General features: G+C 30.3%; 1 protein-coding gene and 1 long non-coding RNA gene across 2 annotated transcripts; both read right to left on the reverse strand.

Annotated features, from left to right (window-relative positions):
* Positions 1-1,905: 1,905 nt before the first annotated feature.
* Positions 1,906-4,958, reverse strand: LOC130670107 (neprilysin-2-like). The gene is made up of 3 exons (XM_057473311.1): positions 4,570-4,958; positions 2,782-3,014; positions 1,906-2,707 (listed from the first exon to the last, which is right to left on the reverse strand). The coding sequence occupies exons 1-3, from the start codon at positions 4,892-4,894 to the stop codon at positions 2,363-2,365; spliced, it is 903 nt and encodes a 300-aa protein (XP_057329294.1). The 5' UTR covers positions 4,895-4,958; the 3' UTR covers positions 1,906-2,362.
* A 3,121-nt stretch (positions 4,959-8,079) lies between these two features.
* Positions 8,080-9,576, reverse strand: LOC130670593 (uncharacterized). Its single transcript, XR_008990362.1, has 3 exons — positions 9,502-9,576; positions 8,257-8,310; positions 8,080-8,163 (listed from the first exon to the last, which is right to left on the reverse strand). It is a non-coding gene; the product is annotated as an uncharacterized LOC130670593 (long non-coding RNA).
* Between the last annotated feature and the right edge of the window lie 9,873 nt (positions 9,577-19,449).

Here is a 19,449-nt window from a genome sequence, read left to right on the forward strand (position 1 = left end):
AATTTAATTACACACTTATATAAGATAAATGATAAACTTAATGTCATAAACATAATATATATGGGGCATTTCACGCCAAATCAACCACTTTTGAGCCCGACCCCTTTAGATATGGCTGAAAATTTTTTCTCGTTTTTTACCCCATCAAACACGTTTCTCGTAATTTTTTCAAAATTTTTCACCCAACCAAAAAAAAGTTATAAATTTTTCTAACAAATGGCTTTTTTATTTTAAATAGTTATAACTTTTTCAAAATTCGACTGATTGGGACGTTTTTTTTTTTTTTTTCAAAATTTTTGATTTCAAATGTACTTTTCGAAAAAAAATTATTGCGACCTATCTTCATTGTCTTTTTGTAGATTTTCGGAAAAAATCAAAAATTTGTCGATGTTTACTATTTTTGATTTTTGATTTTTTTGTTTTATATTAAACTTTGACATTTTCTACAAATCTTTAAATTTTTTCAGAGTGGTGTTTTTTCGATTTATATTTTTTTTTTTCCAATTAAAAAAAAAAATTTCTTCAAATACCCTTATTTCTCATGACACCATGCTTAAAATTTTTGAGAGTGCTCAGAGAACTTTGAAATTTGGAAAAAAAAATAAAAACAATAAATTCAAATGGTAATCATCGACATAATTTGAATTTTGTTCGAAAAATCAAGTTAAAAAATAGATGGACTTTCTGAATAATTTTTTCGTATTTTTTTCTGAAAACTACATTCAAAAACGAAGAAAATTAAAAAAAAAAATTCTGCGTTTGCCCAGAGAGGAAAGTACCACGGGCCCAGGCTTGGCCCAGACTTGGCCCAACTTTGTAGAACCTTGGGCCAGGCTTGTAAGCCAGTCTTGGCCCAGCCTTGGTAGAAGCCTGGAATGATAATCTCGGGCCAAGCCTGGTTGCCAGACCTGACCCATGCTTGGTTACCAGACCTGGCCCATGCTTGGTTGCCAGACCTGGCCCAGGCTTCCAGGAAACAAATAAATTTAATTAAAAAAAATTTATTATTATTAACCTCGTAGAATTCATGATCATTAACGTTTTAATTATCTAAGGGAGGTAAATGATGTGAAAAAAACTCGGTGGAAATTCTGCTGGACTCTGGGCGCGAACTGCTGTCCTTCTGATTACTGGGTCCGAACGGTAGCTACTGGACGAACCTACTAATGTTGAACTGGTACATTTATATGATCTACTTATATAAACCATAGGTATATCCAAACTTGGGTAATCCTACCTTGGCCCAAGCCTGGCTTGCCATTGGATGGCCAAGGCTAGGTTACCCAGTCTTGGCCCAAGCCCGGGTAATCATTGTAACGGCCAAGGCTAGGTTACCCAGTCCTGGCCCAAGCCAGGCTTGCCATTGGATGGCCAAGGCTAGGTTACCCAGTCTTGGCCCAAGTCTGGCTTGCCATTGGATAGCCAAGGCTAGGTTACCCAGTCTTGGCCCAAGTCCGGGTAATCATTGTAACGGCCAAGGCTAGGTTACCCAGTCCTGGCCCAAGTCTGGCTTGCCATTGGATAGCCAAGGCTAGGTTACCCAGTCCTGGCCCAAGCCTGGGCCAATATAGGTGTGCCAAAGCTAGGTTCCCCAGTGCTGGGCCAAGTAGGGGCCCGTTGTTCAACTCTGGCAGCTCCTGTATGGGTGGTTCATTTTTGGATAAATAATGGGAATTCAGGAAAAAATTCTTTTGACCATATAGCAATTAGTGTAGATATAATTATAATTAATTTCTGTTTTATTGTAAATTTTGTTTTGTTATTAATTCGAAAACATGTTGAATTCAAAAATTTTTTATGAATAATGAAGTATATTGAGTTAATTAATTGATAAGTTGAACTAATAATTTTTTTTCTGTTATTAATTCATTAATTATTTTTTTCCTCCTATTCGGCCCTCTGTAACTTCGTTTCTGTTCAGTTTAGGAAAAAAATGGACATAGACAATTTTGTAGAGAATTAAATTTCCTATAAGAAAGTCGGAAGCAAAATTGGAAAAAAAATTTTCTTCTTGTAGTTATTTTGAAAATTAAAAAAAAAAATTTTTACAATGTTATTTAAATGGGAAAGGAGACCCCCCTTTGCGCCAGCTCAATTTTTGAGATATTGAGCTTAAATTTTAGGAGAATTTTTTTTTATATTGAAGAAACTTTTAAGATACGTTTAATCGAAAAAAACAAATAAAAACTTATTTTGACACAGTCTAATAAATACATATATAAACTTTTGAACCAAATGTATTTTTTGACTCAGCTCGTCGAGCTGAGTTTAGAGGTAGCAAAATTTTTCGAAAATTCCATCATTAGGACAAATACAATAGTTAGATTTTTATGAAATCTACTAAAAAGTATACTAATTATGATTAAGCTTCGAAGAAAGTGCATGATGGTCCATATTTATTAATAAATGAATTATCAACTGGACAGTTAAAATCTTTATGAAATTCTGGAACACTTAATACAGCTCTCATTTGAGCAAAGCTTCGAATGGAATACTTATTATCAATAACTATTAATGTCTGATCTGGAGGATAACAATAAGGACCACTAATTAATTTAATCCAGAACATTTGATTATTTGAGAAGGGTAATTCAGGTAGTGAGGGTTCAATTCCATATTTTGTTACCCATTGTTGATAGGCTCGATATGTTGCTTTATAAGCGATGTGTTCCCTAATTTGTTTTGAAGGGGGGAACCAGTTGCTCAACTAAAAATGATGAAATTTTAATATATTATTAAAACATTAATTATATTTATTTCATTCGTAAATAGATATTTTACCCCGTTTTTTTCGTCGTTAGAAATACAATTCTCTATTCGTTGATGAACGCTAAGTTCGAGAGTTTGTTCATAATTTGTTTCATTCAAATTAATGCCTCCAATTAAATTTCCTCCTATATCAACAATAGTTTTAGCTATTCCTTCTGCAATTTCTTTACCAAAGATACCATAGTTTACATACATTGGAAAATTAACACTGAAAGATGATTCTCGAAGCATCCACATTGGTACGACTTTAAAATAAATGGTCATTAGTTAATGATAAATTAACAATTACTTCCCCTTGACGATCACATGGGATCCATAAGACCCTAGGTAATTTTCAACTCAAAATATTTCAATCGCTATTTCGTTTAAAAAAGAAGCACAAGACACCTCTTTTTTGTAGAGAAATTAATACGCTACAAAAAAGATTTGTTATAAATTTTCTGATAATTCAGTGTATATAGTTGTATATTTTCAAAAAAAAAAATCAAACTTTTTTTATTTAAAAAAAATTTGAACTCGTCTTATAAAACTGCATGTACTTTTTGGAAGTTTTAAATTCTTCATCGCTTCTACCCCGCATGAAAATAACATACATTTTGATTATATATAAAAAAATATACCGTAAATATATAATTTTATAAAACGGCAAAAATGTATGTATAATAAAATATAATATTTATATAAATTCAAAATTATACTTTGATTTATAATTTAAATTATAAAAAAATATATACATACTTTCATAATATGTAATATAATTATAAAATATAATTTTTAACTTATAAAATTCATTATAAATTTACATATATTGGAATTATATATAATAGAATATATTTTTTTATATATTAAATATTATATTGTTAAATATATTTTTTTATATAATTGACGTTGGAGAATCTCAAGATATTGAATTGTATATTGTATTATATAATACATTATATATCTAAAAATATAAAATAAAATATGAAAAATAAAGACTTTCAGTTTGACGATGATTGTGAGTATCAATGAGAATATATTTTATTCGAGTAAATTAAGTGTGTAGATCGAACTTGAAAGGAAGTTTGTAGAGAGAGTCGTTATGACTATAAATTTTCATTTATATGATTAATTTTTAATATAAAAAAATAATTACTCAAAATAAAATAAGTTTTAGAGGATACCGAAAGAGCATTCATGGAACTGAAAATTTTTCGAAGCACGAAAGTGTCATGTATATCTTTTAATATATACAAGCTTATATACGAGCATTATATATTCTATTGTACTGTTAATAATATAATTTGAATTATAAAATCATAATATATATAAACCTATAAATTGATACTATATAATGACATATATTTTTTTTATATAATCTAATATTATATGGAGTTTTTATAATAATAATATATGCCAAAATATAAAATTATATATTATATTGATATACTTTTAAAATATAAAATTTTATATTGAAAACGGCAAAAAAGTAGTTATTTTTAAATATATAATTATTTATATTCTAAATTATACTATAATATAATAAATATTATATTATCTGATATAATTTCAGAGTATAAGTTTTTTTCATGCGGGACATCAAAGTACGTTTGTTCTTAAATAATTTGCCACAAGATTTAGTTGAAAATAATAAAAATTAACAAAGTTATATATTTGTTTTTATGAAAAAAGTCATTTCTTAATTAAAAATTTTAAAAAATTTATGATAAAAATAAATAGCTGATCAAAGACGCTGAAGTCTTATGGAACCTTTGTGACAGCTAGGGTTTAAAAATATTAATAAATGACAAATATAACTACATAGCACTTCTCGGTTGTCATAATAAGAACTTGTATACAAGTTAAATCCTATAGGATGATCCCGTGCGATAATTTTGTCCAAATCTAGATTGGTATTTGATTCTCGGCTGAATAATTCTAAATTTAATAATGTCTGAAGATAATTATTTGTGTCAATTTCTAAATTTTCGTAATATTTAATAATTTCATTATTATATTTTTCTTCATAACCAATTACAATCTTTATGTTTTCAAGTAGCTCTAGTCCCTGCTTTTTAATTTTTTTGTTGATTAAAGTTGATTCATTTATTAAACTCACAAATTGCTCTTTTATATTTACTAGCATTTCTGTAATAATCGTATCGATGTCATTGTCAAAATTTTTCTCGTACAATACATCACGAGCGAGGGGTAAATATTCGTTGATGACGTCCCTGCAAGAATCCGCGCGTATTTTAATTCTGCACTTTTGAGTTGAACAGTATTCGCGTTCCAGCTCACGATATTCATCTGTTAAATAAGGAATCGTTTTTTGAATTATTTTCCATACACCGTAATTTGCTTGGACACGTTTTGGAGTTTTTTTCATCAACTCGACAAAGTCCGGAAAATAATCAGTTACAATGATCGTGGAATTAGAAAGACTCGGTATTTCCTTATCATGAATTTTAATATAGTTAAGAAGTTTTCTAAAATTTGTTGATGGATATTTTTTGATAAATTCATCATATGGTAGTCTTATAAACCCTCTCACAGGAAAAACAAGCTGAATAAAAAAAATTGATTAAATAAACAAATAAAAATTTTTTAAAGTTATTAAATAGTTTGGGATGTATGGATAATTCGAACTTACGAGTGATTCGTGTTGAATCGAATATTAATATCTAATTTGAAATTTGAATTATTAAAAGTTTTTTGAGGTGGTCATAAATTTTTGAATTATTTGAAAAATTTGAATAATTCGAAAATTTACTCATAATTCAAATGATTAAATTTGAATTTTCAATTAAATAGTAATATTCGATTCGATTATTTGATCTAAACATATAATTCGCACATCCATACCCATTTAAAAAAAAAATCCATCCCAAAAATGTTCCGAAGAAGTTCATAAGAGTGAACTTTGAGATTTGAGAAAATTTTGAACTGAATTTCTTAATAAATAAAAATTATCAACTTGAGAATTTTTCTGCTTTGAAGAACATTAAAAAAAGGAATACTCTAAAACCAATTATGAAAGTTTTTTTACTCGTATCACAACTTTACAACAACGAGGTCGGGAGGTTGAAAATTTTTTCACTCGTAAATTGTTTAAAAGTTCTGAAAATGATCAACTCAAAGTTCAGAATTGTCTCAAATTTGGAAGTTCACTGTTTTGAACTTTTTCGGAACGTTTTTGTGACATAATAATATAAAATATGTACCTTTGAAATTTCAAGTTCGAATGCAATGATTTCATCAATTTCTTCCGAAGGTGTTTGTGTGTTTCCTAGTAATTCAGACACTTTTGCGATGTAATTTTTGTAAGCAGCAATGGAACTATTCAATGTTGAATTTTCATAGCTTAGATTATAATATAAGGTTGGCATATATCGATTAATCTAAATATGAATAAGATTATATATTATTATTTTTACTTATGCGAAATAAGTCCTATCTAAGTGCACGCTATTCTGTATGATAAGTTGCCGTTTGCAGTTAAGATATTTAGCATGCATTGTGTTACTTAATGCACCAAAATTTGACTTAGCGTACGCATTCGATACTGAAGCCATCTTTTGATCTTTAAAGATAAATCGGTGGATGAAACTAAAACATTACTTTTTAAACTATAACTTAAAACTAAAATATTAATTTTCCAAAATTTCAATCTTATTCACACCTGGCAACCAAATGTACCCTTTTTGGCTTAACACGATTTCAAATTTTTTTAATTTTCCACCTCTGTCGCTCTCATCACGTTAATTTAAGATACATATAATTTCGTTTCTTACTAGAACCCTGACGTTTTTTTTTACTTAACCATTTATAGTTTCAACAAATTAACAATAACAATAAATAATGTTTTAAAAAAATTATATAATCTTTGACTCGACCGGAGCATTTTTTTCTTTACCCCATATCACCTGATATTGAACCAATCATTCATCTATTCCAACATCTTATCATCGCATACGCGAAAAAAAATAGTATCTGCAATCCCGAGAAAAAATGATCAGACCTGATCAGACATGAACAGGCATGAGTCTTCAGGCCTGATCAGACATGAAAAATGGTCATGCCTGACCAGGCCTGATCAGGCATGTTCAGGTATGTTCATGTCTGTTCATGCCCATCCGGGTAAAAATATTATATATAAAAAATGGCCCTATATAATTATATATAATTATGTATAACTATATTCAATTATACATGTATATAATTATTGCTATGAAAATAAAAAAAATAAAAAATTCGGGCGTGTGCAGGATTTGAACCGTGGACCTTGCGCTCGAAAGTGTAACTCGCTACCCACTGACCTAAGAGATTTAGTTGAAAAGTAAGTTTCGTATGAACTTCAAGTAATAAAAACCTTATACGTGATAGATCCTTGGTCAACAAAATTTTAGATCTATGAGCAGACATGAACAGCCATGAACAGACATGAACATATATGACCAGGCATGAACAGGCATGGACAGGTATGATCAGGCCTGAGCGTATTTAACGCTTCAGACATGAACAGGCATGAACAGACATGACCAGGCATGGACAGGTATGAACAGGCATGATCAGACCTGACTGTATTTAACGCTTCAGACATGAACAGGCATGAACAGGCATGGACAGGTATGATCAGGTCTGATCATGTCTAATTTCAGGCCTAATCATACATGAACAGGCATGATCAGGTCTAATTTCAGGCCTGATCATACATGAACAGGCATGATCAGGTCTTATTTCAGGCCTGACCATACATGAACAGGCATGGTCAGGTCTGATCATTTTTTCCCGGGAAATTATTCGGTGTTGCCGATTGCCCGCAAGAGTTGCACAATATACCATAAACCAACAGATTTGCTAGAGAGATAAAATGAAAATTTTGTTACTAATTTTTCTTACCCGTAAAAGATAAATCCTTGTTGATTCATCTGCTGCTGTCCACTTGTCAACGTCCAAAAAGTCGAATGATTCAAATCCAATATTACGGCTTTTGATAAAGAAGTCGATCCAATCAAAATCTGATTCCTTCCCATTGTCTCCTTCCAAAAGAGGCCAGTTTCCTAGTTTTTTAATACTATCGCGCAGAAGATCCAAAGATTGTTGTCCAGTATTTTCTAAGTGATTAGTTGACAATTAAAATTATTTGAATTAAAAATAATTACCATATTCGATTTTACTTACCATTTCTCATGCATGTTTTATGCAAATCATTAATAAGTTTAAAGGGTTTGAAGTCGACGAAATCACCTATTCGTGAGTTCAACACTTCTAAAAGTTTTTCTAACAAATCTTCGTCATTTATTGATTTAAAGAAAGTCGATTCGTCTGAAGAACCAGAGTGACCACAAACAAATTCTTGAATGTTGTCACAAGGATTTGCATTTTTATTTAGCGTTTTATTAATTCGTTTAGCTGCAATTAATCATAAATTTTACCCTAATTATTTTTTTTTTTCAATTTACAATAATTCTGGTCCTTTCTGGATAAAATAATTATTGTACTTACAGAGTTCTGAATACGATTTTTCACAATTTTGATCCAGACATTTCTTCGTTACTTCTAAAAGAATTGATATTTTTAAAAATTATAAAATTGTTGCTTTTCGATTTTGTTTCGAATTTTTCTAATGTACCCTAGCAGATCCGAATTACGGTAAATTACAGCAATTTACCGTAAATTACCGCAACTTACCGTAATTTCGCCAAAAATCTACGGTAATTTACCGCAATTTACCGCAAATTGCGGTAAATTACCGTACCTTACGGTAAATTGCTGTAATTTACCGTAATTCGGATCTGCTAGGGTTTTGATAAATTGAACGAAGAAAATAAAATCTAAAACATTGCTTGATCTTGACGCGTTGAGAGTAGAGCACTACCTCAAACGCTTCGTGATATAAGGCGTGCAAAAAACGAATAAACTTCTGGCAAACCAGTACGGGTTCTGACACTTCGAAATCCACTCTCGTATTTTAACATCTAACACCGCAAAATAAGATCATACTACAAGAAAAATAGCGTAAATATACTGGAATAAAAATACGGCATCCTATATTGATGAATATAGATCAAATTATTAATTTTTTACATTTATTAGAAAAAATGAAAGTAGATCGAAAAATTAAAAAATTATTAAATTGTATAGATTCTAATCTATACCTTTAATGTGAGAAAATCTAAGTTATCTGAATGCTTGTAATGATATCAATGTAGATCTACAATTTGAAAGTTCGGTCAACACTGATGAGAACAGATTTCTTTACGATTTGAATAATATCCAGCACTACACAATACCAAATCTTAAAGACACGGTATACCGAAATGTCAAGTAAAGACAGTTGTTTACAGTCAAATATCCGATTATCAACAGACATTCCAGTGAAATGCTTCACATTGCAGTAAAATACAGCAAATTTACCGCAATTATATGGTGAAATACCGCCATTTTACAAAACTTCTACGGTAAAGTACTGCACTGTTACCACAACCTTACGGCGAAAATGCGGCATTTTTACCGTAAACTACCGTACTTTAACCGCAAATTTGCCGTAAATTTGCGGCATTTCGCCGTAAATTACGACAATTTACCGTAATTTGCCGTAGATTACCGTAATTTATGGTAATTCTGCTAGGCGCCGTAAATTACGGTAAATTACGGTAAATCACTGTATTTACCGTAATTCGGATCCGCTAGTGTACACAGAATAAAATTTACGTTTTTTGTTATGTGCCTGAACAGTTAATAACTTACCACTATATTGTATATTATTTATAACAGCAGCTGAAGTATTTGTCAGAAAAGAAGAAAAAATAATTCCAATACTTGAAATAATGAATAATTTTTTTGAAATTCTGTAACAAATTATGCAATTATATATAATCGTATACTAAAAATATTTTCTATTCGGTAAAATAAAATTTAATCGTTAATTTTTTATTCCGAGCATGAAAAAATAATTGTAATGTAAATGAATAATTATTCGTACCTGGAATAGTCGCCCATTTCGAAAAAAAATTTTGATATTTCACTTCAAAATTATGTTTTTCGTTTAACTATTTTAACAGAATAATCCTTTTGGTCAAATTTACTGTCTCTTATATCCAGCAATACGATCTGCTGACCGCCTTTCTCTCGCTGCTGTCTTTAAAAAAACGATTAATAGAAATAAAAAATAACAGCTATTTGTATTATGGTTTTTCTGTTTAATATGACGTTACAGTCACCAAATTTTGTAACTTTAGTCCGAGTTCAATATATCTAATCCTTATCCTCAATTTAACCAAAACAACAATATACAAGTAGGAATTCCTTATTATTTTATATTCAAATAATCTTATAGCTCAAATCATGTAACTCTATTATATCTATAGCCATTCCCGACTAGAATTTCTTCCTGAATTGCCTGAAGTACCATAAGGACCTCACCAGGTTAATATAAGGTTTGCCTTATTAGGGCAAACCTAACAAGTTCTTGATCAGAACCTCATCAGGATATCCCTATTCAAAAAAAAGTTATTTGCCGTCAGTTCCTGATCAGGACCTCGTCAAGATATCCTTATTCAAAAAAAAGTTATCCCATCCCTTTAAATATTTCATTTACAGGCTACAAATTGAACAAAGTACATAAGAATATTATATAAAAATCATGTCAATCATTGCAGCATAGATTTTTTACTTCTTCATCAGTTATTCTTTGACATCATAATGGATATTATATTTACACTTTCAAGATCACATGTGTATGTCAGCGCAGTGGATAGCATCGAGGACTTTGAATCGAAAGGACGCAGGTTCGAGCCCAGCAGTTATCGGGATTTTTTCATCAATAATAAATATGTTTACTCCCTCTAATTAATGCACTCAATACAACAGATAACGTTCTCGATCGAATTAAAATTCTCTTATTTTTTTTTTGCAATTAAATATTTTTTTAAAAATAATTACTAATAACGTAATCCTGACAAGGATTTGATGAGGATATCATGGTAAGGACCTGATAAGGCAGTCCTGATAAGGACGTGATGAGGATATCCTGGTAAGGACCTGATAAGGCAGTCCTGATAAGGACGTGATGAGGATATCCTGGTAAGGTCCTGATAAGGCAATCCCGATAAGGACCTCATGGGTCTTAAGCGTTACATCCATATCAGGATCCTCGTCAGGATACCCTGATCGGTACCTTATTTGAAATAAGGTTAACCCGATAAGGACCTCGTCAGGCCCTTATGAAAAATTCTAGTCGGGATTAATGTTAGTAATACGTCGGGTTATCCGAAATAACAATAAAAAAATAAATATTATTATTTAAGGGCATTCTCAGACAGTGCCCCCCCCCCCACTTTTTTAAAACATTCAATGACCTTGAACTGTCATACTAGTACGAAAATTTCATCAATTAATTTCAAAAAACTAAAGAATTAATTGAAAATGGGACACCGCAGTTACAATTTCGCCAAAATATAAATTTAAAAAAAAATTACTCACAGTTGTTATCAATTAGGAATGTTTTTTATCACAATCGCGGATGGGATGTTAATGTTCAGGCAATTGTAATAATTTTAATCAGTTAAATTAATATCTTATTAATGTTTCTTTAATTGAATTTTAATATAGTAACTTATGTGATTTAATAGTGAACAAAATGCTCTACAAGTTAATTAAAAAATTAGTGAATATAATAAACGACTAAATTTGGTATTAACTTCAAAATGAAATTTGTTTTGAATTTTGGTAAGGATGAGAACTAAGCAAGTCTCAACTAAACGGTTTGGGTTCTTGGTGGTAACTGTCTTATTATTTTGTCTTGTATACGAGAGACCCTTTAACCTCAGGACCCTTGAACTGTATATGTAAAAATCTGAATGTTTAGAAAAGGTGGACAAGGTGACATTGCAAGTGATTGGTAATCAGCAATTGTAGGAGTGACAACCCTTGAAGTAGTAGGGGGCATTGCGAGGAAGGATAGACAAGAGAAAAGAGCGAGACATTAGTAAGCCTAGAAATTATTTAGAGAAAACTGGAGACAGCATTTGATATCGACATAGGCTTAAGACGGAAGGCATTTAAAGGAAAAAGGCAATAAAGTAATTTAGTTCAGCTGGACGACGTCGTCTGGAAAAATAAGTTAAAATTTCACTTAAGGAATAATTTTTAAGAGGATTTTAGGATTAAGTTGTAAATTATCGAAACTCAAATTCAGAGAAACTCACATTTTGAAGTTTTACAATATATAAAAAAAGAAGGTCTTAAATCATAAAACTAAAATATTCTCAAACAATGGTATTAAAATTGGCTATACTCTCAACGCCAATGCACAGAAAAAAGGAACTGCCCCGAGTCGATGTAGTTTTAGCCTAGCTACCCTCAATTCTTTTGTAAACAGGTCTACCGCTCACAGTTGAACTGTAATTTTGATCTCCATGCCCTTAAAGTAGCATTGGGAGGGCAAAATCATATTTCCAAAGTGATTTTAGAACTGTGATTCTATCCTCCATTGCCTAAAATTTAATTTAAGCCAGCATTTTGTTGGACTTACACATTTTTCAACTTTTGTCAGTCAATTAAATTTTTCTAAGTCCAAAATAAAATTATAAAATTATTCTGGACTTAGAAAATTTTTCAGCTCTTTTAAATCCATTGAATTTTTTTAAGCCCCAAATTTTTTCTTATATATGTTTATTTTATCCTGAAGGTTTTGAAATTTCAATTAAATGAATATTTATTTGATCCAATCGATATTGCACGCCTCATAAGCGAAGCGTTGAGGTATATATACATATAGTGCTCTACTCTCAACACGTCAAGGTCAAGCAATTTTCTGGCCTTAAGATGACTCTATTACGTTGATATTTCATCGATAGGATAATATGAGTACACGTATATCAAGAAAAGACTTGAGAAAACTTATTTTATGTTTTTTAAAGAACATTGGTTCTGCTACTTTAAAGAAAAAACGAGTTTGAAAAAAATTTTACTTGGACGTCCGGATGTCTTTATGTATTAACTCTATTGGGATGTAGTCAGAATAACTGCCGAAAAAATTATCGTATCGAGAGCGGTTTTGTTTTATTTTGTTCAGAATTTTCTTAAGATGAACCCTTTCGATATTCACTATCGTAGTTTCTATCGTTTTTTTAATATTAAATTAAAAGTGATGACTGATAGCATTTTTGTATACAAAATCCCGTGTATATTTTTTTCCACTGATGCTACCTCTGACGGATATTTTTGCAAACCTCATATATATAGATATATTCTGTTATGAGCCTTTTACCGGTGCTGCATCCAGGCGGCTTTTTTTTTGCACAACTCTTTTTTACTTTCTTTCTATTTTTTTGACGTCAAATGTTGACATAAACCGTAGCGTGATAGTAGCAAAAAAAATTTTTTTTTTTTTCGTTTTACTCTATAATTGAGGGATACAAGTTATTTGGACTTCAAAATTAAATAAGCGTTATGAGGCGTGCACTTTTGGATTTTCCAAACTTTTTAAGTATTTTCTTAATAATATAACTATTTTGAATTAACAGTTTTTTATATTTTTCCAAAGTTAGTAAAAAAGACAAAAAAATGTCGACTATGGTCTAAATAAACTATTGACCACACTCTTATAAACCAACAAAAAATTGTGTTCAGATAAAAATTATGAAGATACGTTGACTTTTTAGAAAAAGTAATTAACTCATCAAATAAAGTAAAGTAATTAACTCATCAAATTTATTTTTTTTGATTTAATAAATTTTGATAAATTAAAATAAATAGATATCTAGAACGATGGCTTAGTTAAAATGTTTATTATTTATTGTTAATATATTTTAGGGCTGTACATCTAAACCGGCTTAACCGATTAAAAAAGTTAACCAGGTTAATTAGCTGGTTAGCTGGTCAGCTTAGCTAATTTAACCGGTTAACTTCATTAGCTTGGCTAAGCAGCCAAAGGCTTAACCGGTTAACTCAAATTAGCTAGGCTAATTAGCTGAGGGTTTAACCGGTTAAATGGTTAATTTTTTTTTTTTTTTCATCTATTCGCTACTTTATCTTAGAAAATGTATAGGAAATATCATATTTCTTTAATTTTAGACCGAAAAAGCTATAACAAAAAATTTATACTATTAGTTCAAAAAAAATTCTCTACAATTTTTTGAATTATTTAACTAAAAATAAATCGCGCTACTAATGCCAAACGGGCGTATCTCAAAATATACGCCCTTTTGGCTCTGTAGAACCAAAAAGGCGTATTAAAAAATTTTTTTTTTCGGATAAACTTGGGAATGTTACAACAAAATATATCCAGAAAAAAACGAAAATAAAATTTTTTTTGACATACGTCCTTTTGGCTTTAGTAACGCGATATATATTTAATTGAATAATTCGAAAAATTGGAGTGATTTTTTTTTGAACTAATAGTATAAATTTTTTGTTATAGCTTTTTCGGTCTAAAATTAAAGAAATATGATATTTCCTATACATTTTCTAAGATAAAGTAGCGAATAGATGAAAAAAAAAATTTAACCATTTAACCGGTTAAACCCTTAGCTAATTAGCCAAGCTAATGAAGTTAACCGGTTAAATTAGCTAAGCTGACCAGCTAACCAGCTAATTAACCTGGTTAACTTTTTTAACCGGTTAAGCCGGTTTAGATGTACAGCCCTAATATATTTTAATACAATTAATTTATTCAAGCTCTTCAGTATTAATTGACACAGGTATAAACATACGATCACCAATTTCCATTGAAATCCAAATTGATGTTAGAATCGATTCTGACATCAATTTTTTTTATCTTTTGCTAACGTGATTGTTTATACTTGTTTTATCTTTATACTATAAATTAATTTACAAATATGTGTAACGTTTTTTATTTAAAAATTCGCGACTATGGCATGTCAATTGAATCGGATGGATCCAGGTTCAAGCCCAACAGTCACCGGGATTTTTTCATCAATCATAATCATGTATACTTCCTCCAAGTAATGATTCTAATACATTAGATCACATTTCGGATCTAATTAAAAATGTGTTATTTTTTTCGCAATATAATTTTTTTTTCAGCAATCCAATCAGTGGATTCTCATATTCACTTTTCAATTTAGTGGATTCTTATAATCACTTATCAATTCAGTGGATTCCCATATTCACTCATCAAATCAGTGAATTCTAATATTCACATATTTATACAGTGAATATTCACTAATTCTGCGTGGTACGATTGTAGCATTGACAAAAAGTGGATATCCACTTGAAATTAGTGAAAAATTACTAATTCTTGTTTAAAAAGTACCCTCTTACATTTATTGTTTGATATAACGTTTAAAATATTTTTAGATAAGACTATTTGCTGACTTACCCCCTTATTTTCTTATTGCATACGAGTTGATCCTAGCCTTTCCGGGTTCCAATTGGTTCTATTTCTTCAACTTTATTCAATATTTAGACAATACGGTCAGGCTGCTACCAGCCTACTTTGACCCTGAATGAGTGGAAGGATCTAAGAATGATGTTAAGGTTTTGGGACTTAAAACACAACTGATCTTCTTTGGGCTTCGTCGCAGGTCTCCAAGGAAAGAAAGGGCAGTTCCCGCATTTCTCTAGATGGCGAAAAGTTCTACACCAACGTTTTTCCATTTCTTTCCAAAAAATCGTTGTCTCGAAGCCGTATACTATCCCTTCCTCAATAATTTTCTATGTTGCATTTGCTGCGGATCACTCCTCCTTGACCCACCGTAACTGACCTATCCACCTCAGTTACTATGCTTGTTAATAATAATGCTTATAACTATTCAAAAAATTCCTTATTCATTGTTTAAATTTTTACTTGTTTATTTAGGTTTACTGTTTACTTTAATTATTATCTATTTTAATGATTATTTATTTAATAATTTTCGTTTTTCATTTCGATTACTATTTATTAGGGCTGTACATCTAAACCGGCTTAACCGGTTAAAAAAGTTAACCAGGTTAATTAGCTGGTTAGCTGGTCAGCTTAGCTAATTTAACCGGTTAACTTCGTTAGCTTGGCTAAGCAGCTAAAGGCTTAACCGGTTAACTCAAATTAGCTAGGCTAATTAGCTAAGCGTTTAACCGGTTAAATGGTTAATTTTTTTTTTTCATCTATTCGCTACTTTATCTTAGAAAATGTATAGGAAATATCATATTTCTTTAATTTTAGACCGAAAAAGTTATGACAAAAAATTTATACTATTAGTTAAAAAAAAATCACTCCAATTTTTCGAATTATTCAATTAAAAATATATCGCGTTACTAAAGCCAAATGGACGTATGTCAAAAAAAATTTTATTTTCGTTTTTTTCTGGATATATTTTGTTGTAACATTCCCAAGTTTATCCGAAAAAAAAAATTTTTTAATACGCCTTTTTGGTTCACCAGAGCCAAAAGGGCGTATATTTTGAGATACACCTTTTTGGCACTAGTAACGCGATATATTTTTAATTAAATAATTCGAAAAATTGGAGTGAATTTTTTTTGAACTAATAGTATAAATTTTTTGTTATAGCTTTTTCGGTCTAAAATTAAAGAAATATGACATTTCATATATATTTTTTAAGATAAGGTAGCGAATAGATGAAAAAAAAAAATTAACCATTTAACCGGTTAAACCCTCAGCTAATTAGCCTAGCTAATTTGAGTTAACCGGTTAAGCCTTTGGCTGCTTAGCCAAGCTAACGAAGTTAACCGGTTAAATTAGCTAAGCTGACCAGCTAACCAGCTAATTAACCTGGTTAACTTTTTTAACCGGTTAAGCCGGTTTAGATGTACAGCCCTACTATTTATTTAGTAGTTTTACTTATTTTTTAAATTACTCTTAATTTCAATAATTTGTACTTCTTATTTTAATTTTAATCTGTATTATTAACAGAATTAAAGATAATAGAAAAAATTTTATATCAACATAAGCGCTGTTTTATTGCGAACACGTTGATATAGGGTTGGCTGCAAAAAATTTGGTCCTAATATAGGTTTGCGAATTTTAAAGATTTAAATTTCAACGCGTGTGGAAATGAGTGACAGAGAGATCCGAAGTAAGTATACTATGTAATAATAAAGGACCCAAAATTGCAGTCGTGTCTGATGGGACCCTGAATATAAGAATGTGCGCATGCTCGGTACGTAAACTATGGGGGGTAGAGGTACCTCTACTACCCTCTATATAGTGAACAAGCAGAAATGTTGGGTCCTTTATTATTACAGTAGACTTACCTCGGACCGCTCTGTCACTCATTGCCACACGCGTTGAAATTTAAATCTTTAAAATTGCACGGGAAAAAATGCTGGAGTAGAATTTACCACACCAAACTAGTAAAAATTTTACTACACTTTGTGGTCGCTGCAATGACAACTGTAGTAACATAAGCTACAGTGTGCGTGATATTTTACTACTATAGGAGTTCTGCTTACTACTGTAATGTGGTAAAACTTTGTAGTTTCCACAACTACTCAAAGTAGTATAAAATACTTATTTTGTGGTTTTGGGAACCACACAATTTTATATGAATTGGTATCTGTTACTATTTTTGGAGTATACAATACCAGATTACTTGTACAATCTACTCCAATATGTGGTAAAATGATTGAAAGAAGAAAATAACAGCGCCACCTATAACTTTTTTACTCCATTCTGTAGGTATTCTCAACTTGTGTCATTGTATTTATTATTATAAATAATATTATAAAACATTATAAATAATAATATATATAATTAAAAATATTTATACACATAATTAAAAATCGAGGCGTGCAATTATAATTTATATAATTTAAAAAAAATATATATATAACAAATATAATACAAAAAAATTTGTTTTGTATTACCTGTCATTATTCCTTTTGCTTACCTCACCTACAACTTCTATTAAATTTTATTTCTATGCTCTTATCAGTGAATCGTGATTTTAATGAAATTTTTCTAATCATTGCCTATTGAGTATTTGTTATTTATTAGAATTATAACTTTTAAATCGATGTTTTTTATATTTTCTATTAATAAAAATTAATACTTAATTATTCTAAGTCTATGCTTATACGAGAATTTATTAATTACAAATATATTTTTAAAATTATCATTATCGGGTATTGATAAAAAGTAGGCTTTTGAAATTTAAGTCCTTATTATTTTAAGTTATCCATTAATAAATTCATTTTTATATCATTTTAATTTGATATACTATAAGTCTGAAGAATCTAAGATTAATTTTTATATTTTTATAACGTTTTCAATATCATAAAAACTAATGATCGTTATCTAACAGATATTTAATTAATACATTACGAATAAAATATATTCTACTATGTTGTGGAGTAAAATGAACCACAGTGGTTGTTTAATGCTAGTTCTTATTACTACTTACTGTAGTAAATGGTACTACAGGTTGTGTACCACAGTGTACTAGTAACTGTTACTAAACGTGTAGTTATCCTATATATTACTAGTCAGTGTAGTAAATGGAACTCCATTTGTAGTAAATTTAACTACACATTTTTTTCCGTGTGGCAAACCTATATTAGGACCTGTTTATACCTGGCAACCTAGTAGTTTGTCCACGTAAATAATAGTCAACCCAACGTCTGCACATTCTGTATGTTTTATACTTCAAGTCAGAATAAAATTTTCTTATTATTTTGATGTTGCAACGTTTTATGAAAAATCATTTTTTAAAAAATAATTGAAAATATTCTGTCCAGGATTTTTTTAGGCAACCCATTTTTTATATATTTTCTAATATACTAAATTAATTATAAAATAAGTAGGGGTGTGCGAATCTTGTTCGAATCGAATCGAGTCGAATAGTTAGATTCGATTCGATATTCGAGTCGAATATCGAATAGTTCGAAAGATTCGAATAGTTCGAAAGATTTGAATAGTTCGAAAGATTCGAATAGTTCAAAAGATTCGAATAGTTCGAAAGGTTTGAATAGTTTCGAAACTTTACCGAATCTTTGGTAAATAGGGGAGCCTGGGGCACGAAGGCCCTCCAAAAAAATTCGGTAAAATTTTTTTTTTATCTTCCGTCAAGTTATGACCTCTATAATGGTTTTATCATATTTTAGGCCAATATGTGATATGTGGGGTAAAATGGACCACTCGAAAAATAAAATTGTAACGAAAAAATTATACTGTTTTTCATTTTCCATCAAGTTATGACCTTTAGAATGGTTTTATTATACTTTAGGTCAATATATGATGTGTGGGGCAAAATGGACCACTCGAAAAAAAAATTGCAACGAAAAAGTTATTTTGTGTTTCAATTTCCGTCAAGTTAATTTTTACGTTACAATTTTTTTTAAGGGGCCCATTTTACCCCACATATCACATATTGGCCTAAAATATGATAAAACCATTATAGAGGTCATAACTTGACGGAAGATAAAAAAAAATTTTTACCGAATATTTGAGGGGGGCATTCGTGTCCCAGGCTCCCCTATTTACCGAAGATTCGGTAAAGTTTCGAAACTATTCAAATCTTTCGAACTATTCTAATCTTTCGAATTATTCGAACCTCTCGAACCATTCGAACTATTCGAACTATTCGAACATTTCGAATCTTCGAGGCGAATCTCGAATCGAATTGTTCGATTCGATTCGCCTCGAATAATTCGAAGTTTCGAGTATTCGCACACCCCTAAAAATAAGTTTTATTCTACTATTAGCTCGGTGAAGGTCGATTTTAGTTCGGATCTTAG

Source organism: Microplitis mediator, chromosome 6 (assembly GCF_029852145.1).
Source record: "Microplitis mediator isolate UGA2020A chromosome 6, iyMicMedi2.1, whole genome shotgun sequence".
Taxonomy (NCBI): domain Eukaryota; kingdom Metazoa; phylum Arthropoda; class Insecta; order Hymenoptera; family Braconidae; genus Microplitis; species Microplitis mediator.

Excerpts from the sequence above, each read along its gene's own strand:
- LOC130670107 (XM_057473311.1), bottom strand. The coding sequence starts at position 4,894 with ATGCTAGTAAATATAAAAGAGCAATTTGTGAGTTTAATAAATGAATCA. Across the intron at positions 3,015-4,569 it reads TGACAACCGAGAAGTGCTAT|TCGTACCAATGTGGATGCTT; the intron begins GTAGTTATATTT and ends TTTATTTTAAAG. Across the intron at positions 2,708-2,781 it reads CTAACGACGAAAAAAACGGG|TTGAGCAACTGGTTCCCCCC; the intron begins GTAAAATATCTA and ends CATCATTTTTAG.